Below are 22,213 nucleotides of genomic sequence, written 5' to 3'. Positions count from 1 at the left end.
AGAAATGGTCGTGAAAACATGATTTATATCTGTCAGCCTGACAACAGGAAGGAAAAAGAAAAGCTTTTTCTTGTGGGCTTTCGATGCTGCACATCAGTCTAGCATGTTATTGCCACAACAAAGCAGGTCGGCTGTAATGATGTCGCAACGTGCATGTGCAGATTTGTTCCACAGGTAAATTAAATTAACCTCAAATAATGGACATACCGCTGTGCATAAGGCAACCGGGAGAAAATTGTGTGTGGAGACAGATTTGTTCATTTAATGGAGTCCAAACTAAACGGAGGCATGCTGAACACTGCGACCAATCCAAGTGCAGTTTTAGACATTTTTAACCCTTTTAGACAGAATTATGGGGCAAGTTTGGTCGTTTTAAGCCAAGGGAAGAAACAATTCGGGTGCAGGCAAATGAGGCATGAAATTTCCATTATATCCTCGAGTAGCATTTGAGTCCAGCTGAGGTCAGGGTGGTACAGTCTGGGTTCCTCTAACCCTGTTCATCGGCAGGCAGCTTGTTCACCAGATGGGCCTCGGGCGCTGACAGAGCAAGGGTGAAGGATGGCTGGGAAAGGACGGTGGGAGGGCACGCGCATGATGACCTGTCGAGTTCTGTCACCTGTCTTTGTGTGCCTTCCTTTTTTCGCCATGACCCAGCCCCAACCCCCCCCCCCCTCCTCCCCCTCGCCTCCCCCCCCCCCCCCCCCCCCCCCCGCTCCGCCTCAGAGCCCCACAGGTAGCACGCAGTGTTTGGTGATGAAAGGCCTCAGTAATGGATCTTTTCTGTATCCAAGCCCAACTAAACTGGTGTGACAGCTCTCCCCTCTCCCTAGACCAGCCTTTATATTGTCTCTGTCTGCGAGTGAATACATTTTGAGTGAATGAATTTCATTACAGACCCCTTTTGTGCATGCGCGTGTGTAAACGTGTGTGCGTGTTCTCTCCCTCAACTAGACATGGATTAGGTTACATGTTTGGCCAGCTCCCAGGTGGGCTGCAGAATGTGTGCATGTACTTTTTCAGTCAGCAGAGACCCCCCCCCCAAAAAAGAGTAGTATGTGGTGTTAGCGAAGCCATGTTGAGGATAAAAAAAAGAAAAAAAAAGCTGTGTCAGAATTCACTTAGCAGGCAAACAATATGCCGTAACAACCCCTGCACTGCTTCTCCTCATGTGTTTGCTGATAGAGCCGACTTTTAGCGATGCCGTTTTCTGTCTGTTTTCGGGGGGGGGGGGGGGGGGGGGGGGGTATGTTGAGATTCACGCAGGAGAGGAAAAAGAAACCATTCCAGTGCCAGCGGGGAGATGATTGACATGGGAGCCTTCCTAGTAATGTATAAAAATGTGCCTCTGATCGCTGCTCACTCGTGCAGTGGAGCGTGCTGGAAAATACTGAGCCCGCCGCGAGCTCCAGGTCCCCCGTCGCCGGGCAATGTGTCCCCCCACCAACCCCGACGCTCAATCTGGTGTACAAGTGCCCATCCCTCCCTCCCCCTCGTCATCGTCTCTCTACCCCCCCTCCTTCTCCTGGCACACACACACACTCTGGTATGCACTGAAATTCTATCAGATGCTTAATTACATCTTAACATGGGTTCCTACCAGCTGGCTTTATTCCCCTGCTTCTGATTAAAGGGATTAGAAAAATGAAATTTAACAGTGGATTTGCATACGGCTCTAAAAGGCGCACTGGCACGTCTCTGTTGCTGGTCTGGCCACAGTATTTTTGCTGCTCGCGCTCCCCGTAGTCCATCAAAAGAAAAAAAGGAACAAGAACTACACAATCCTGCCTCTGACTCTGCACAGCAGGTAGAACCAATTACGAGAAATAGGAACTCGGCCCTCGTCTCGTCTTCCCGCCTCACTCTGAATACCGGAGACGTGATAGCCTCTGACACGAGCATTCAGATGCATAGATCGTATCAAAGAAGCAGCATAAAGGAGATACAGGTGTGTGTTTCTTGGTATTCAACAGGGAATATTTCATGCCCGCGTGAGAATAAACCTTTTTTCTGTTGCTAATATCTGCCTGATGAATGGCGTACAGAGAAACTGGGTGGCTTTAGGCTTTTTCCTAATGGGGCCAAGTAGGCCCACTATCCAAGCTGTGCAAAGAAAATGGGCCCATTAATCACAGAGCCACCACCATCATCTCCATATGATTATTCTCCTCATGTGCTGGCTAACTCCGAGCTGCACAGGAATTATTGTGACATCCTGCGCCGCTCGCCGCTCTCTTTCATCCCTTTTTTTTTCTTTTTTTTTCTCTCTCCTCCCCTCAAAATAACTTGCAGGCTTACTTTTTCAACTTAATCCGCCGTCTGTAACCGAGCTAAATCTATCCTGAGAGGAGATCTGGTTACGCATTCACTGTTTATTTTATGCAATTAAAAGGCGATTCTGTTGGAAGTTTGTATTAAAGGGATTAAAGGCTTATTGGTCTGTCAAGTCAGAGCGAGAGAGAAAGAGGAAACAGTGTAAAGGAGTGGGAAAATAAAACAGAAAGCGGGGTCTGCAGGGAGAGGAGGAGACAGAGGCCTGAGCTTTTTCCACTTGAAGTTGGCCTGTGTGTGTTTACTTTGACCAATTAGAGAATGCCTGCCCCCATACAACCAATTTTGGTATCTATTTGGGAACAAAACGGCCAAATCATTAACATTTTTTCCATCGGTGAAGGACACTGTAATTAGTCCCAATGAAACAGCATGAGCTGTGAGGAGGCTGTGGCCCCGACAGCCTCACAACATGACACTCTACTGCCCTCTTTTGGAAGCGGAAGGAACGTCAGTTTTTTTTTTTTTCAAGGCACTCCAGATTTTTTCATGAACACAATGAAAAATGAGGAGAGCACACACAGCCAGTAAAGTAATATGCAGCCTGTAGCCTGATATCAATATCAAGACAGTGGCTTGAAAGAAAAACCCAAAAGCTTCATGAATTATATACCCCGTGAGACCATTTTTAATCAGGAATTGATCCAACTGTATCATCATCTTCTCCCCGGATTTGTGTTCTTTCCATCATTGCTGTCTATTTAAAAAAAAAAGAAAAGGTGAGCCTGGATTTATTATAAAGAAAAAAACAAAAAAACAAGGCTCTATACAATAAAATCTGAGCTTAAATGAACAATAGTTTCTGGATAAGGTAGACGTCATACATAGGAGATGAACAGAACCAGGTCCCTGTTAAAGAATCAGGTTAGTTTGCTGTCAGAGGGCGCCCCCTCCTGGCCAGAGGGAATACTTCATCCACCCTTCCCATTATCTCCTGCCTGACACAGCAGCAGGCACTAAAGTTTGATTCACAAGAAAAATATAGCTCCAATAGTTTGTTTAACTTTATGCGTGAGTGGATCCCCGTACAGTTTTATGATGTGAATGTTTTATGCGGGTAACTTTTGCAGCCCTTCAGAGATTGTTTGCCCATCATATGCAATATTGCGGCCGCAGCAACAAAGGGCAGTGAGATGCAGTTTTGTTTGAATTGTCCCTTCGTGCAACACTAAATTTAATAGTGTGCGCACACACGCATTCATTAGGCAGTGTTTTTGCGTATGCTACGTGTGCATATGGACATCTTCTGCTGAGGTTTTTGGAGTTGAGATGGAAATTTAAAGGTGCACTTCGTAGTTTATAGATATTTTGTCTTCATACCTAAACAAACTAGATAAACAAACTCCTCTCATTCATGACTGAATAAACAAACCGACCTCAAGGGCAGTGGCGGTTCTAGACCGGTTTTAATAGGGGGGCTAGGTTGGGGCCGGCTTTTTTGTTAGGGGGCACATACAACCTGGGAAAAGACAAATCCCTCATTCAGATAAGGGATAAATGGGACCTCAAACAATGTTTATAATTTCAACAACTTTGATTGGGTAGTAAACTGCTGAGACACTTTATTTCCACCTTTCCCTTCAGTAAAAAATCAGTGCAAGAAATCTGTCATTGTGTTATTGATGCAGACTCCTGTCGGGGGGGCCACAGGGGGGTCCAGACTCAGAGTTACGGGGGCACTGGCCCCTGTTGCCCCCCCCCCCCCCCCCCCAGAACCGCCCCTGCTCAAGGGACGACACAATTTATGATGTTTTACTTTGTTTATATCTGGCAGACCCTGCCACCAGTGTTTTGGGAACCTTATTTTCCTCTGAGAACATCTTTTTTATTCAGTTGTGGGAAAGATGAATATCTCAGAGTTTGTGTTATTACCTCATTAATATTGTAAATATAAGAAATCAGACGCTGAATTTCTTCTCCCAAACTACATAGTGCCCCTTCAAAGACAGAAAGAGAGAGAGAAAAGAGAGAAAGAGATAAAGGAAGTTAGAAAAAAAAGCACCTCTCAAGATGGTCTGGAAACTAGAATGGCACTCACTAGAGTGTAGACCTCCGCCAAGGCCTAACAGTCCCATGTTGCACTCATTCATAGATACCAGCCAACTACATTTTTTCAATCAAGATCCATGCATCCATCCAAACAAAAGCCTGGATCTGTCCCTGCACAAGAGAGACCCATCATCCATCCAATAATGGTGGAAATCCGCACGATCCTGCCGACAAACCAACAACAGACAGAGGTGAAAATAAAACCTCCCCGTGGAGGAAAAAACTGATTTTTATTCAAATCTTGTGCTTAGTCATGTTCCAAACCTAATGCTTTTCATTTACACAGTCCAGCTGAAAAATAACCCGAGAAATAAAGCAGTTTACTTCGTTTTGAATCCATTTGTGCTCTGCATTGTATCCTGAATGTGCCTGTCCTTGGTTTAACTAAAGCCAATCGCATCGCTGCTCTGTCAGTGCCACCACCACCAATCAGTGTGTCTCCTCTCCTCTACCTGACTGACTCAAGGAAGTGTTTGTCCTTGAAGCTCTCAGAGGATGGAGGCTTGTGTACGTATATATGATCTGTAAATAATTTATTCCAGTCAATCCGGGGGTGTAAGTGATCTTGTAGATAGAGAGCGGCGGATTTACAGATCTAATCTAAAAGGGTCTAATTCAGGACACGGCTGCCAGGTGTCACTTCAACACTGATAGAGCCTGATGTGCCTCGAGTGTCCCTGACCTCCCCTGGGGTGGAATCAGTGGCCGGGGTGGTTTGGCTTTAACATCGAGCGAACCCAACGCTGCCTCCTGCTGGGCAATCGTCATATTACAGCTGGTGACCTCAATGAGCCCCCTCCTTACATCTGCTGTATATTTGGCAGCTCTTTTGAAACTTGCTCTGCCCTGCTTTTAGTGCTCTGACACCTTTTATACGACACCAGATGTTTCACCTGGTTCTCATCACACACTCCAGTGAATGCGAACTGCAGCAGCATGCTCTTTAGGGACACATTGCATCCGAGGTACAGAGCATTAAAAGATGCACATCCACTGTTATGACACTCCCATAATCGTGAATGAGACACATTTACGCTGAGGGTTTCGTGATTATCACCTGTGTGGTTGGGGGAAAGCCATCGCCAGTGTGTGTGTGTCTGGGTTCAGGTGGCGTGTTCCCGAGGATTTTATGTGGACTCCACAGCGAGAGGTGCAGGTGTCTTAGTGCAACTCACTCGAGGACGTCTTCCATGATAACAGTGTGAACCTTTTTATGTCCAAAGCAAACATAATTCTCAACTTAAGCGCTCCTGGCAGCTCCTTTTGTGTGAAATTTTGGAAGGAGATGAGCAAATGCGCCCCTGCTGTGAGCGTGAACTCACTCTTCTGTGTGAGTCTGTTTGTACCAGAGAGAGACAGAAAGACAGAGAGCAAACTCTGCTGTCCAGGGCTGAATTCTGAACGCCTTCTGTTACTCTCTATTGTATATTTGAAGAATCTATGTTAGTCACAGTGATGGAATGTAACTAAGTACATTTACCCAAGTTCTGTTTTTAAGTACAATGTTGAAATACTTGTACTACTACTCTGCTACTTCATTCAGTACATCCACTGCACCAAAGGCTTCATGCTACATCAGATCCAAAGCACTGCATGTTTAAATTGTTTTATTTAATCAGGCTAATCAGGTGAAAAAAGCACAGAATCCTACAATCAGAGAAATGCTGAATATTGGATCCAATAATCGACCAGGCCAGTAATAATAATAATAACCGATTGACCAAAACTATACAGTATACCTATGCAAATTTGATTTGAACCGTACAGTACAAAAGAACCTATAAATCTTAGTTTGGTAAAAGTCAAAGTCACGTATACAAATCATACTTGAGTTAAAGTATCTGATATTAATCGTACTGAAGTATCAAAAGTCATTTTCTGGCAGTAAATATAAGCATAAATAGTATAAGTAAGTAAGTCATTGAATCTGAAATTCAGCACAAAGTAACTAGTACCTAAAGTTACTCCATGATGTACTGGAGTAAAAAGTACAATATTTGCCAACAAGATTTCATGTAGTTGATGTATAAAGTAGTAGAAAATGGAAATACTCGAGTACAAGTAGCTGAAAATTGTCCGTCAGCACAGTACTTGAGTAAATGTACTTAGTTACATTCCATCTGTGGTGCTACATCTTCCGTCTAAATGGCCTTGTGTGTATTATAGTGATTTCGCAAGAGATCAATGCGAGTAACAATAAAGATATATTATTAATCATACATCTGCAGCTACAGGAAATGGATAATGAGTTAGAGTGCATGTACCTGTGTGACAGAAAGACAGAAGGGATGAGAATGAAGAGAGGGAGAGGAGAGGTAGTATGTGGCAGGAATGGTCAATGGTGCAATCCCACAAATGTAGAGACATACAGCAAACCTAAAGCTTGTACAGAGAGGGTGGGCAGGAGGGTGTAAAAGAGAAAGTAAAGGAAAGAGAGAGAGAGAGAGGAGAGTCTAGTGCTGAGTGTTCAGGAGTGGTTATGGTCCAGATGGCCCTGCAGCAACAGCAGCTGTAAATCACGGTGCGTTCGGACGATAGTGCTGCAGGCTGGAATCTCACTGCAAGGTGAGACCGCTGACGACAGCCATTACAGGGAATGAAACCAGGACTTCTGGGTGGAGGGCGGAGGGTGCGGAGGGCGAATCACATTAGCAGTGTTTGTCTCGATAAAGGAGCAGATGCTAGTATTAGTGCTGCAGTTCATTATCATAAAATCGTATGACATAAAAGACGATCTGCTGTCGTCAGTCTCCTGAATGTCGGCGCGAGGATAAATCACGCTGCGTCGCAAAATGAAGAATGTAGATTTTATGGAAGATGTGTTTGATCAGAGTAGTAATGAGAGTAATAAGTGTGTCTGCCCTTCAGCAAGCTTCAGTTTTGCGCTTCGACTTGCAATTGAGATTTCTTTTTTTTTCGCCCCCTAAACTGATGCAATCACAAGGCAACATCCATGAAACTTCTAAAGAGACTAAATCCACTTCCTAAACCCATTTACTGTGTTATTTCTCAGGGGACGTGAGTGAACATAAACAAAAATGAAACACTTCAGGTTGAAGCCATTTTCTTAGCCCCAGTGAATGTGTGTGAGTTTCTCCCCCGGCTTCATGTCTTTGCAAGTCGCATGTTTTTTACCCTGCACACATTAACCTTCAGCCAGGTTCCTCCTGCGACTTCACATTGATTGGAGGGTTGTGTCCTGTGTGTGTGTGTGTGTGTGTGTGTGTATTGGAGAAGACAGATAGGAGGCTGGAGGTGTGGGCGGGACGGTGGTGTTGATGGAGTGGGCCATCGTAACCCGGCCATGCAAAGAATTCTGGGTGTGGTCCTGTTTATCGTCCTCCGTCCGCGCTGAACATAACTCACTCAGAAGCAGCAGGGGCTCCGCAGCAGATGTATTAATACGTGTTTCCAAGAACACCCGAAGAGAGTTGTGCACACACCGAGGTACCAGCGCGGATCCTGGTGCCGAACTGTATTTACAACCTGTAGATTAGATGTCACTGAGCCAAGTGTCATGCAGTAATTCAACGCCCCGGCTCTGTAAATGTGGGTGGATCCAGATTTTCCCTCTGCATTCTCGGGGCAGAAGCGGTAATGAAATATGAATCGCTTGGAACTCTGGTATGTTGGTTGAAAAAGATAAATAAAAATCTGTCATCACACAGTGTCACTGTTCAACCTCTTGATGTCCTGATGGCTAATTTATGCTCCATCTGCCTTCCTCCGAGGCACTACAATTAAAATTCTAATCGAATGCACTGGAACAGACATACTGCCGGTTATTGTGCTGTAAAGTTACAAAAGCACACACTCGCATTGACCCTACTTGATTTAATTAATGTGCCAAGTTAAATGTTAAGTTGCTATAACAGATTAGCGGCCCTTATGAGATTAATACCACTCTCTATAAAACCCTGAGCAGAATATGCTGGAGTGTGTGACAGAGGTGGAAAATGTGGGTCGCTGTGGGTACTTCTGGCTTCAAGTAATAATTGGACATTTTGGAAAATGTCTGCCTTTGAAATATGAAGCTACAGCCAGCAGCTGGTTAGCACAGTCTAATGACTGGAAAATGGGGGAGAAGCTGGCCTTGCTCTGTCTAAATGTAACAAAATCCGCCTACCAGCTCCTTTAAAGCTCATTAATTACCAGGTTACAGCTCATTTGTTTAAATCGTACGAAAAGGGAGAGACTTCCTGCCCGTTTCTTGTCTCTGAGCTGAGCAAAGATTAAAGATAATTGGCGGATGCCAGTAGCTTCATACCTTTGTACAGATATGAGAGCAGTATCAACAGTTTCATCTCACTCTCAACAGGGAAGCAAACAGCGTCTTTTCCAAAATGTCATATTTTCCCCTCCAAGTATACCAGAGAAGGACCATAGCGTCTTGGTGCTGTCACATAGGCTGTTTAAATCATGGACGTGGCCTCTGCGATATCGGCAATACGTTTCTGAAGAGATAACGTAAAGCTAAGTTTGGTGTCGGATCCGCGTGTCAACCATCTTGGCAGCTCCTGCCGCCACTTAATGCTGCTTTCTACTGCAAGTCGCAAGTCGATATTTTTCAGGTCGTAATTTCCCACTTCCCATCTAGCAGTGTTCCGGTGCATCTGCTCGGAAAAACAAACATGGACGCCCACTGCAAACGGGTGTTTGAATGGCAAGTCTGCAAACTTCACAAGCAACAAAGAAAACAGGCAAACTTACGCAAACTCCCAGAGACTTCTATAGAGCAGAGATAAAATGAATAAAAGTGAAAATGTAAAATGTAAAGTTGTATTTACTGCACATTTCACAAAGCAAACACTATATGAAGCACAAAGTGATGTGTGCGACCATCTTGCTGTGATGTCGTCAGTCTTTATGTTGGTGAAGTCGGACTCTTGCTCGAGTTTCCGACCTTGGAATGCGACTTGGATGACGGTTCCATTACACTTTTCCATGTCGGAGGTTGTTCTGAGTGCAGCAAAACATCCTGCTTATCCAGAAATGGGCAGAAGAGGTGGCGCACGGTGGAGCACGGCGGAGCACGGTGGAGCTGAGGCTGAATGAATCCTGGTTGATGACAGCTAGCATCTAGCTATACCCCCACACTTCATTTGTATTATTCATTATTTTTGTATTATTATTAATTCCTCCTGTAGTTGTCATGAATGGGGAGGAAATATCAGAGATTGGGCTGCAAATATGTTCACAAGTAAGGTCGCTGCAACAGATTAACAGCTACTATGCTAAGTTTAACTACTAAGTACCGAGCAGATGTGCTAGAATTTGTTCATGTTAGAGGATAACATATGGCCACACTGACTTGAGATCTCTGCAGCATGTTCGGGGGTTCTGTCGTCGAGTTGTGTCGACCTACAGTGAGTCAGCTGTTCAAGTTTTCAAAAAGGAATTTCTGACTCTGCTGTAGCTCGTCTTCTTCCCATGGGCCAGCTTTTCTCCCTTTTTTCCTCCTGTGAGTGTCAGAAAGTGGGTGCCAGTCCCCCCCCCCCGAATCTCTCGCTGCGCTCCAAGCTGTGTGCTAATGTCCAGCCCTCCGCCTGTTCGTCCCTGCTGGGTGTCTTTGTACCACCCATCAACGCTGCTGTCACATCACGTTGGCAGAACTAAGAAGGGCCAGAATGCGAGCCTCATAAACACCATACTGACACGAGGGAGACAGCGACAGAATACAATGGGGGTCTCATTTTCAAGGCTATATGGTGGCTGAGCTGTGAGAGACGCTCTGAAAGACTCCCGTGCAATAATCTTCAATTACTGTTTCTCCGTGTCAGCTTTCTGCTCGACAGAAAATAAATATTAAACTCCGGAGTGCTATTGTTGAATATGAAGTTATGAAGAGAAAATGAATAAGATGAGGCATGAAAAAAACCATCATTCCTCCAATACCCTCGCCGAGGGTGTACAGCAGGGCATCTATTGTGAATCATGTTCATGCACAAGGTCATACGCGGAATATCTGGTGGCTTGTAAAAAGCAATGTGTGTACGTGTGTGTGTGTGTGTGTGTGCTATCCAGCACCATTAGGCTGCAATTTCCTGCCGGTACACGCAGGTTATTGTTGCTCTACTTAAACATGGGTGCAGGGATATCGTATTAACACTTAATACTTTTCTAAGCATAAGCGTTTTAGCGTGCTTAGTGCTGCAGGTATTCGTTTGATGGGAGGTTTGGAGGATTGCAGGAGTGAGCGGTTGTTTCAGGCAGAGTGCTACAAGTCTGCAGCTGTACTGAAGCCTCAGCATTGTACTGAATGTATTATAGTCTGTAGAGACCACTGCTAGGGTGCCCGATGAAGAGTGTGTGTTTGCCTTGAAGACTGACCTCTCTGAAAGTTAAGGTGAGACGGAGACTAAGAAAGAGACCTTCGAAAGTTCTTAAAGTTGTTCTCAAGCAGTAATTGTGCATCAAACCTTCACACCAAGAGAAGGAATGTTTGTGTTGGACCTGGTTTTCCGCTAGAATAATCGCGCCTCACGACTTCCAGGGCAACTTTTAAGAGACAGTATGGATGAGGCTCAGCACGGGGCAGCGTATATGTATTAGTTGTTGCTATCAGCATACAAATCTGAAGATAACGCGTGCCTTGTTGTTGACACCAACACCCGGGAGCGAGTAGAGGATGACAAGATAAAGCAAAGGTTTGACCCTGCAGGGGCGCCGCAGCCGCCGAGATGTGAGCAGGACCTGTGATCCCCGAAGAGACGGAGTGAAATCTGACAGATGCAGGAGATAAACGGAGATAAACGGGGATAAACGAGTCCGAGGATGTGCCGGAGATCAGTGGCGGGGTTACGGAGGCGCTTTGAGAAGGTTGCTCTGTGCAACGTGTAGCTCGAGATCAGCTGAATCTGCTTGAGGAAGGATTTCTCAGATGTATTGTGCCCCATGTTTGCCCACTTGCCCCGTAGGTGGGTGGTTAAAAACGACCTCTGAAAACACAAGTTCAACAGCTTCCAGCCTGGCATGGCCTTTACGGTAACCCACCGTGAGGTTACCCGTGATTTTAATGCTGATTAGAAAAACTGCCGGCGCTGGTCTCCGTGTGTGATTATGTGAGTGAGTTTAAGCCGTTTGTTATACAGCATGAGTGTGATTTATTTGTGTGCTGTTTGAATTTTTCAGAGAAGTGCCCGCGCAGCTGTGCAGCTCTCCTTGCCCGAGCTGAAGTTGCGTTATGATGTATATTTAACGCGCGGAGAGCGCAGCAGTGATGCCGGGCCGATAGATTCAATTTGGGATCTAATATTTAACGCGCATGTAACACGGTGACTAACATGCAGCGACAAATCTGAACAAAATAATACAGTAGATATGTAGCATGTTGGCTTCGGCGTTTGAATTGTAGAGCAGCAAGAAAATACACAAGCACAAGTGTTTTTACGTGTGTACACTTCAGCTGGGATCCAATGCAATATGAGTTTACGTGTTGATGCTCGCCGCTCTCTCCGATGCACAAAGCAAACTAACCCGACCTAAGTCTATAATAACGGCTGGGAGCTGACGTAATCATCTTTTATCAATGTATCTATTCTTTTAACCTGACACCGAAAGTTATTAGTGTGTTTTTTGCGAGGCGTGTTAATCACCCTTTTGGCTCTGAGTAAACACGAGGCAAATCTCCTTCTCAGGCTGCATACTAACATCTCACCTTAAAAACACACATGTTAGGCTCGGGCAAACAGGTTGTAGATGCTGCCTCTGTTGAAACTTGCCCCGCCATTTATTCCCCATCCCCCCCCTCTGCACAGAATTTGCATTGCATTGTCCAAAAGTCTCTAAGCAGTTGGCATTAGCGGTGACATTTAGCAGGTAGTGGGAGTGTGAGATTGGCGTCCTGAGGGGTTGAAGTGCCCCGTCCTCCCCGCAGTGGTAATTATTCCAGAGGCCTAATCATTAGAGAGCTGTTTTAATCAGACTTCCATCAGTGGCTAATGTAACGCGATTAATTACATCTCCACGAGCACGCTCCTTAAGGACCACTACATCAGGATTACATGACTGACGAATCGGGGCACTTTGATCGGGCCATTGTCCACATCATTCAACAAAATAAGAGACAGGAGATCAGGCTTCATTCGAGAACAGTAGACGGAGACTCGCAGATTATACACAAAACGGCTCGTGACAGCAAACAATTCGGTCCACAGATTTATGTTTTGTGACCTCACACGCTGTGAATTCCCATGTATCTGGCTTACATTATGTTTGTTTGGGAGCAGTTAACACTCAGCGATGGCATTTTACACCACAGCAGCAATGAAGGGCATATGAGAGAGACATGGGGGAGGTGCTGCTGACACCTCCACTTTCCCACGTTAACCTGCACTCACCTGCCTCCTGACAGCCCGGGCAGGCGGAGGAAACGAGCAGTGTAACTCTAAACCCAGACTTGCTGAGCTCGTTTCTTTACAAAAATAGGCTTTGTGTGTGAGTGTGTGTATGTGTGTATGTGTGTGTGTGACACAGTGTGCAAACTGTGTATACTCACACTACTGTGTATATCTGTATATATGTGTAGATTATGCAGTTCTACACTTCAAATCCTTCCGCGAGATTACCACACGTTTATTTCACCATCGGGTTATTCTCCTGAGAAAAGGTCCCTCAGATGCAAACAACCGTGAGACTACAACTGCCTTATGAGCTCAAATGTGATTTATATATTTCATACAGAATCAACACACAGTGCAGTTTATTTAAGCTGTCAGCACTGTAACGCTCCCATCTTAGTGTGCCTTGATCAGCCTGGCTCTTCAAGTCCAACTTACTGGCACGTCACATTAAAAGGAGGCCAATGCAAGAGAACATATCTGGCTCATTACACACCTAGAAAAAAAAAAAAAAATACTATAAAGGGGGATGCCCCAGTTCACCCACCTGGTAGAGTGTGCACCTTATGTACCGAGGCTAAATCCTCAGCAGCAGCCAGAGTTTGATTCCAATCAATAACCTTTTGCTGCACTTCCTCCCCCCTTTCTTGTCTATACAAACATTCCTATAAAATAACGGCATGAAGTCCATCAAGTAATCTTTAAATACAATACTATGAAACTTCTTCATGCTGGTGATTTTTTCCCGTTCAGTTCTACATTTTAAAGAAACCTCTGTCTCTCATGCATTTTGACAACTGTTTCATTTGTTTTGCTGCCATGGAAAATCTTTTCTAAACTGTGGTGCCGGTAGCGATTAGCAACAACAATTACAGATTAGCACCCAGTCAAACTGGTCCGTGTGCTTGTCTGTGCAGGTGCATGCCGGGCAGGTCGGTTGGTTGGGTATGCAGGCAGAGCAGTTTATTTTTAACAGTTTCTTTTTTGTTTTCAATCTGGGAAAGCATACGATTACAATAATCCTGCTCCAGTAACACACACACACACACACACACACACACACACACACACACGTACACCTTCATGCACAGGTGGCAGCCGTTGAGCTCGGCCGGGCTGTGCGGGTATCCACGGGGGAGAACACGCTCATGAACGAGCATCATGAGCGTGCAAAAGCGCAAGAGCCATTGCACTTGAGAAATTGCTGCTCACACCCCCCACGCTTGTCTCACTCAGTCTCTCTCCTCCATATCTCCCTCGCTCCCTCCCGCCCTCCTTCCTTTGCGAGATGTGCTCTCTCTCTCTCTTTTCTCCCTCCCTCTCTTCCTCTTCCTCTCCCTCTCTCTCTGTCAGACGCTCTGTTGACAAAGTCAAGGCTGCTCTCTTGTGAACTGATCTCTGTGATTTATTCCTTATTTTCATATCAACACTGCCTCATGTGATCTGAGACGAGTGGTAGGTGGACGAAGAGAAAGAGAGAGCGGGGGAGGACACACATGCGTTCACACACACACACACACGCTCCTGGACACATTCAGTCATTCAGTCACTGCCTGGTGCGGGTGACAAGAGTTGGCTGCCGCTGGATTAGTGGTGTGTCACCGTCAGTGTCAGCGGTCCACGCTGTGACCTGAACAACTTCTGCTCTGCGAGACGGGGGAACAATTTTCTTCTTCCTTTGCTATCTCTTTTCATGGGAGCTCCTTCTACTGAGCTCAGTTTGAGGCTTTGACCAGGACTGCAATAAATACCTCCTTAACTCCAAGAGGCTCTGAAAAAGAGGAAGAGTGCAGAGAGAGAGAAAAAAGACCAGATCAATATTTCAGAGTGAAGCTCCAGAAATCCAGGCTTACTTTGCCTGTCTACCAAAACTGGAATTACAGTCAATCTATGAAGCTTTTGACCCCCAGAAGGATAATTCCAGTCTCCCAGGAGGAGGGGGGTCGCCTGTGGTGAGTGTGTGACCCCTCCGGGGCGTCAGTGTCGTGGCCCAGGGCTAACGCTCTGAGGGGAGCCGAGCAGGAGGAGGACGTTTTGTCTTTGTTTTGGATCTGTCCATACAGCTGTGCGAGGCATGACTGAGTGTGGGACAGCGGTCCCCACGGCCCTCGACTCTCTGCTGCTGTAGCCCCGATGCAAGCTTCGGGTGCAGGTATGTCCGGTGGCAGGATGCCCCTGCTGCTGCTGGTGGTGCTGGCAGAGGTGCTGAGTGGAGTCTGCGTGCCAGGGGACGGCTCGGGGAAGTACAAGGGAAGCTGGAGGTGGAAAGGTGACAGGAGCCGTGAGTAACTCCTCCTCTCTCTGCTACACTTTATTCCTTCTTCTTGGCGTTCTTTCCTCCTCTTCCTCTTGAATTTTCTCAGGTGTCGAACACCTTTTTTCCTCCTTGCACTTTGTTTTACAGTTCTTTTTTCATTCCCAGGACTCGTGAAGTAAGATCCGGGAAGCACTAAACAGTGTGTGCCACTTTGATTACTCCGGGTGCTGTTTGAGTCTCAGCTCATTTCTCCGCAGCACCTGGATATGAGAGTGAAATAAATCGTCTATATGAGGCCGGCGACCTTGGCCTGTGCTGCCAGCTTTAAGAGGTATCAATATGGACGTGATTGCGGAAAGTGCCTCTCTGCTGTTGGATCTGATGCGACTTGCAGTTCATAGTTTATTATCCATCTCCCCGCGCTCGTCTCTCTCTCTCAGCATCACTCTAGTATTCCTGTATGAATTTCTCTCCGGGTCTCATTCGTAGTCATTAATTGATCAGTGTTGAGTTGTAAAAAGCTACTCAGGGTGATGGGGCTGCCTATTTCCTCAGAGTAAAAGCTGGGTGTAGCTCTGAGTGAGCTCATTACACATGCAGACACATGAGTGCATGGATGTTGTGAAGAGAGAGGATGTTCGAACCGAGCAGAAAGCTGCGGTTGATTCAGGACAGAGCCGACGTCCCCGGGCTTTTGGCTTTGGGTTAATGGGATTGTTTGGCGTGCCACCACCGCTTGACGCTGAGTGATGAAGTAGGGAGAGTGTCCCTCAGTGTCCGTCCCCTCTGTGGAGGTTAAAGGGAGATCGCTATCTTGATACTGTTCCAAGATTAAATGACTGGAATGGGATGGAGGAGGCTCTGAGTCAACGTATAGCAGGTCACTTGCCTTCTCAAGGAGACACAAGGCGCTCTCAGGGTGGCATGAAAGTGATATCTTTAACAGGTTTGGATGGCAATGACACTGGAAGACTTCAGTTTGGTGTTATATTTAGCCGCTTGAGGATACGCGTGACAATAGTGGTCCCAAATCCCACAGTTTCTCCTCAGCTTACTGTTAATAATATTAAATTCGGTGAGTTTCAGTCAACAGAGAACTGGGAGGAAATTTCAGGATGTTGGTTCTAAAATAAAACCATGGAGTCTACAGTTACTTAACTTGCGCAGACTGCAAAATGAATCTATTTTGAAGTGATGTGTGAGCTTTATGCAGCACTTTTGCAAAAACCTGCACCACAAACTCTCCGTGCACTCTTCTCATGATGGAACAGAATAATATGTTTAACACTTTTCAAGCTAGGCGCACTAAATTAACATTATATTAATAATATCAACACACAAGCAGAGCAAAATCCAAGCACATGGTTAATGTCAGTATGTTATCAAATAAGAGTAGTTATCAGGAGAAAACCGTGTCAGAAGCAGTGTCAGCAGATCGAATGCTAACTGGACGACCATACAATGGAAGCAAAACCCTGATCTGATAAAAAGACAGTTTTTTTTTTCTTCTTTTAAATAACTATTTACAGCTTGAGCTCTGGTACATATTTCAGAGCCGTTTTATACTCTGACCCCAACCTCCACTCCAGAGACACTTCTCATACAGTGCTTAGCACAAAAGCTGGTGTACATTCTCCATGTCAATCATCTTTATCGATCACATGTGTGTTTTTTACGGCAATAGTAATACATTCATGATGTGGTCAGGAGCTCTAAGTCTGTGCCATCCTTTACCAGACTCATGAACATTAACATGGAGTTACAGGTTTCACTCACTGGAACACAGGTGTGTGTGTGTGTGTGTGTGTGTGTGTGTGTGTGTGTGTGTGTGTGTGTGTCTGCTTTGGATTATAGATCAACGTCCAGGAATGCTTCTCAAACATAGAGCAGATTTTTCTCAAATGCAACATTAGCTACCAAGTGTTTTTCAACTTGATTATTCGAGGCAACTGTAACCAACATCTTAAAAATGTTTCAAATGACTACAGGGTTAGTAAGTCGAGTTGTATAAGGTTTACGGCCCACATCCTCACAGTTTGGGATTTTCTCCCACCACTCTCATCGGTGTTCTTCTTCAGAGACAGCAGACAGCAGTAAGATATTGGACCGTTTAAGAGCTAATAAGCCAGATATTTCCCTCAAGAGCCGGCGGAGGGCAAACCAAAGAGTGTTGAACTTTGGGCTCCAAATGTGTTTATAGCTTGTTTCTGGCTTAAACAGCCAGACCTCATCCGATAAACAACAATATAAGTCAACTGTGAAAGCAGCTTATTACGACCTATATTTACATTTCTTGTTAGCCGGCGACCTCTAGTGGATGTAGTAGTTATTACAGCAGCACAGGAGGAATTAAGGTGAAGTAGTACAAAGTGTCCACAATTGGACTCACAGACTGCTACTGCTACTTTCCAGTTGGAAACCAAAAAGTGAGTGATTACATGACATATATAAGTTACATGTATGTCTGTGTGTATGTCAGTCGCTGAACTGACTTGACCCTAACCCCTGACTCAAACCACCATGTTTTCAGAAACCTAACCAAAGTGCTTAAACTAAAAAAAATAACTCAAACCCTACTGTGTGCATAACATATGCATACTTATTTTGGATGATTCTGCCTTTTCACATACTTAAAATGTGTCTTTTCATTATTCCTTTTTTGTGTGTCGCAGCCGAACCTGTGTCATGATAGAATCACCGCGACCTGTTTTTGTGTCAGGGTGTCGGTTTGTCTTTTGTCATCTTTCCACCTTATAGAAGAAAAAAATGCTTTATCTTGTAATAACCAATAAAAATGTGAGAATGTTGCCCAAACAACACACATTGGTTTATCTCACCTGCCTCTTCACGCTGCCATCTGCACACAAAAGTCCCATTTGGCAGCCCACAGGGGATGATATGCATGAGGGCGTCCCGCTGATGATATAAGTGATAACGTCGCCAGCTATTATTTGCTACCTGAGACTAAATCTCTTCTAAAGGCGGTGCGAGGCGGAGCTCCTCTTTCTGACAGAGCAAGATTTTGCACTTTTCTAGTTCATGTGCACACAATCTCTGTCTCTCCTCCACCTCACAGACACATGCACCTACACCCTGGCCAGAACATGAACCCACGGTATGACTGAGTAGGGATTTTTACTGTGTGTATGCATCTGTGCGCGTGTTTCTGTGTGTGCACGTTCATGTGTGAGGGTGCGTTCATGATAAATAAAATATCACATTTGCTATTTTCAGCGACAACTTGTCTCCTCGAGTCCACGTAGCTTGGATATGTCCCTCTGCGCCGTCCTCTCGCTCGCGTCCGAAACTTTCTGCTTTTCACGTCTTTTCTCCTTCTGTGTTCTCACAGCAATCTGCTGGACAGGTTAAAATAAACTGCCCATGGGTGCGTTAGTTGTGCTGCTGCAAGTAGACGGACTGCCCCTCTTTCAAAATGACATCACCATGCATAATTAATGCGGAATATTTACAGTATTCATGCGTGAACGTGAGCTTTGGTCCAACTTGTACGCCAGCCGCCTGCTGAGGTTTTGGTTCTCCTCCCTGACACGGCCTCGTCCTCATGATGGATGAGGAAGATTAGAGGATTTACGGCTGATTTAGTCTGCTCTAGATGCTAATACGGGCACAGAAATATGACTGGCTGCCTCTTAGACTTCAGAGTACAAGACACTTTACTCATCACGCAGTCTTTTTCATGGATATAATTTGAAATCTGGGTGTCTTTGCTGCTTATTACTGCAAGAAAAGTAAATAAAGATGTGGACAGATATGTGTGGTTTGCGCGACAGAAATAGTCTGGAAGGCTGTCATGACGAATGAGCCACGTGTAATTGAAAGTCTCGTACATACAGCGGGTTTCAGCCTGGACTTCATTTGCCTGAATTGACGAGACCTTTGTGCCTCGTGTTGGCAGAGTTAACATCGTTATTGCATCAGTTCTTTCACTGTAGCTCGCATGAGCTATTTTCCATGGGAGCTGCGTGTGCGGGGATATGAACTCGTGTATCCAATAGATGGCAACAGTGACATGCAAGCCTGGTGGAGTTCGAGGGAGTGAATGAGTGCTAATGGGCTGTGGACTGAATCCTGTGGTTTGGGTCAGAGGCCAGACAGGCGTAGCCACAGACACTCTGTCATCAGAAACAAAAGCCTAAACCAGCGGACCTTTGCAGGCACACAACACAGTTATTGCACATGAACGTATGAGGAATGTATGATATCTAGGACGGTCCAGTGAGCGTCAGGTCGACATCTTTCTTCTATCCTAAGATGTTTTCCTCCGTATGTGATATTTCAAAACATCTAATCTAAAAAAAAAAAAAACCTACCTCAAAAGAATGTTTAATTATTCATACTCAGCCTCTAATTCATTATTAGAGGTGTTAATGAGCACCGGGGTCCAGATGTTTGCTTATTTCCGCCTGTTTTGTTTGATCATTCTGTACTTTGCCTCCTCCACCTTTCCCCTTTCTCTCTCTCCGGGAGACTCGGGGAGGTTCATGCATTTTTTAATTAGGTGAGCTTGGTAGGAAGGAAGGCCACGGAAGGTCGGTTAGTGGTGCGGTGGGGCTGGGAGCAGGGAGATGGTGGAGATGTAATCAGGGCCAGCTCTCAGGTCAGTGTCTGAATATCCATCTCACCACTGTGGAAGAAATGTAAGGTACCCGATTCTCTCAGTATGTGAAAAATAAGCTATGAGAAATATCTCTTTCACCTTCACTGTAGGCCATGTCCGATAATGCATTATCTAAGCCTGTTGTGTGGTAACTCAGTGTGTTTAAATCTTTATGGGTGTCCGTGGGTGTTTTCGCACATTCACATGAAGGAAAACAACCTCATACGCAGTGAATCATGAGAGGAATTGAAACTTCTTAGCGGAGAGAAGTGAAACAACAGGTGGACACCGTGATCAGACATGGGCCATAAATATGGGGCTCTGACAGGCGTGGGCCAGAGTGAAAGCACAGGGATCCGGGATTCTGAGGATATGTCAGGTCAAGGGTCGGTAAGAGCAGAGGCGGGTCTTTAGAGGTTAAAAATCAAATGGTACCACTCGCACAACCCCTTGATGTTTTATTTCTCCCTTTTCACGCCACTTTGACTTCGAGATTCTTACGCAGCAAACGCTTGCGCCTACGCACAACCTGGTCTCCACATCTGGATCTGAAACGTATGAGGCGGGCAGATGAAACTCAGGCTTTACTTCTCATTTATATTCTCTCTCCGTCCCGACGGCCGCTACTTTGACGCCATTGACTTTATAGACGTTCTGGTCCTTTCCGTCAGCTTGCATGCTGAGAAACCATAACACATTTGCAATTGCATTTGCATAACAGCATGAGGCCGCTTTCATAAAGAATAAAAAATATAGATGGTGGAGACGATATTACAGTAAGTGGCTACTATTGTGTTTATTTATTTATTTGTCCAGATTGGCTGTTAGCGGCATGGCGGACCAAACAAAAGTAAGAGGTTAACTCTTGACAGCCTGCAGCAGTGGGTTGCAGGAAATCCCAGGGGAAAAAAGGGGTTATAATTTATGTTCACTATAATTCTATATTTTTTTGGTCATGGGTTTGGAAAAGCAGAGTTCTTCACAAAAATGATGTTTGTGGTCCATTTCATGTCGGTTTAGGGGGTCCTTACAACCGTTTGAACATGCTGTCAGTCATAAAGTTCTATTTTTATATTTTAAAAAATGAAATGATGAAATTACTGAATGAAAGGGATTGACCAATATGTTTTTTTGGGGGGCGAAAACCAATTATTTGTAATCAAGAAGACAGATAACAGATATTTGGAACAGATATACATTTTGGCGTCTTCATACTTCCACTCCACTACATTTATTCAAAAACGTTAATCACCAGTTACTTTGCAGATTCAGATTATTCAGTGTTATTACTTGTGACATCACATGGTCTGGTGGGCGGGACATACTATTTTTTTTCCCCTACTGACGATATTCTGTTTCTTATGGCGACAAATCTAAGCAGATGCAGCCACACTAAATATCTGTATCTATGACAGAGTAACAGAAACAAAGCCATCGCCAAGCGTCGTTGATGTCTTGATCTGTCTCATCATTACACTCAGATATAATTAAGTTTTTTATGGCTTCTACTGATGCAGTCAAAAGAATAGAAATTAAACATTAGGAATAGCAGCACAATATTTGAAATACGTTATTTTTAATGGTTCAGACATTCACAGATAGTTCCTAAATCTGTCTTTATAAGTCATCTTCTGTTGTGTCTGTGTCTGAGGGTGTGTGTGTTCCTGTGAGTCCAGTCAGGGATCATGTTTATGAGTAGTACACTGGTGAATCATGGACATGTTATACCTACCTGGTGAAGCTTGTCATTGGGCAGTGATATTGGAGATATTTCTGGTACCGTGCATGTCAGGAGAAAAAAAAAATGGTTGTCTACCTGCACTAAAAGTGAAAATGTGAGTGAAATAATAATTATATATATTTAGATTTCTTTCTTTATTTCCCTCCCACCGTCTGAAAGAAATACCAGTCATTTCTGCACATTCCTGCATACACATTACAATATTCACGTCTGACAGAATGAGTTCAAATTAAACAGTCTGGCGGCTCTTTCATTACTATTCTCACTGATGAGACAGCCTCTCTTCTGGTTTCCTGAAATACCATACTGTAGGGCGCTCAGACATAAACGCACGTAGGGCAGTCAGTCAGTCTGTCTGGCTGACAGCAGCGAAGTCTACCATCCAACCACAGCAAAGACGGGGCAAGCTGTTTACCATCCCAGACAAGAATCTTCTGGGGCCACTGTTTTTCTTTTCCTTCAATGATGAAGTGGTAATTACTGGAGAGGCCTCACACCTCCACAGAGCAAGACATCTTTAAGCTCAAGACAGTCTGTTGTTATGCCCGTCTGAGGGACACTGTGTCACGCCATTGACCAGGCGCATCACGAAAGGGTTTGCACAACTGAAGGAGAATCGGCGCTACAATATGATGTGACCACGGATGGAAATTCTATCCAATATTTATTGAACAGGAGCGACTTCTATTGTATTCGGAGTATTGTTTTCTTTACTTTATACCAGAGAATACTGTGGAAATCAGCTTAATAACAATTCCATCTCAGCCTGTCCGCATGGCTGCCTGCAGCGCCACGTCCTCTTCAGTGTAAGTACAATCCAGCTGCGTAAGTTGTTGGTCCTCCACGGTGGGAACTGAGACGGTCTTGTGCATCAGCATCCC

General features: G+C 44.9%; 1 protein-coding gene across 7 annotated transcripts in view; it reads left to right on the top strand.

Moving 5' to 3' along the window:
- robo1 (roundabout, axon guidance receptor, homolog 1 (Drosophila)) overlaps positions 1-22,213 on the top strand; it is a 238,715-nt gene that overhangs the window by 50,554 nt on the left and 165,948 nt on the right. The window contains exon 1 of one of the 7 annotated variants that reach the window (XM_030397418.1): positions 14,059-14,997. The exons of the other annotated variants lie outside the window; for them this stretch is intronic. Within the exon in view, the coding sequence (XP_030253278.1) occupies positions 14,850-14,997 (148 nt within the window). The 5' untranslated portion in view covers positions 14,059-14,849. Of the gene's footprint in view, positions 1-14,058; positions 14,998-22,213 lie in introns of those variants that run through there. 7 annotated transcript variants of the gene reach the window in all.

Source organism: Sparus aurata, chromosome 2 (assembly GCF_900880675.1).
Source record: "Sparus aurata chromosome 2, fSpaAur1.1, whole genome shotgun sequence".
In the NCBI taxonomy this organism is placed as follows: domain Eukaryota; kingdom Metazoa; phylum Chordata; class Actinopteri; order Spariformes; family Sparidae; genus Sparus; species Sparus aurata.
The sequence above is the reverse complement of the archived record's forward strand: the minus strand, read 5'-3'. Positions and strand labels throughout refer to the sequence as shown.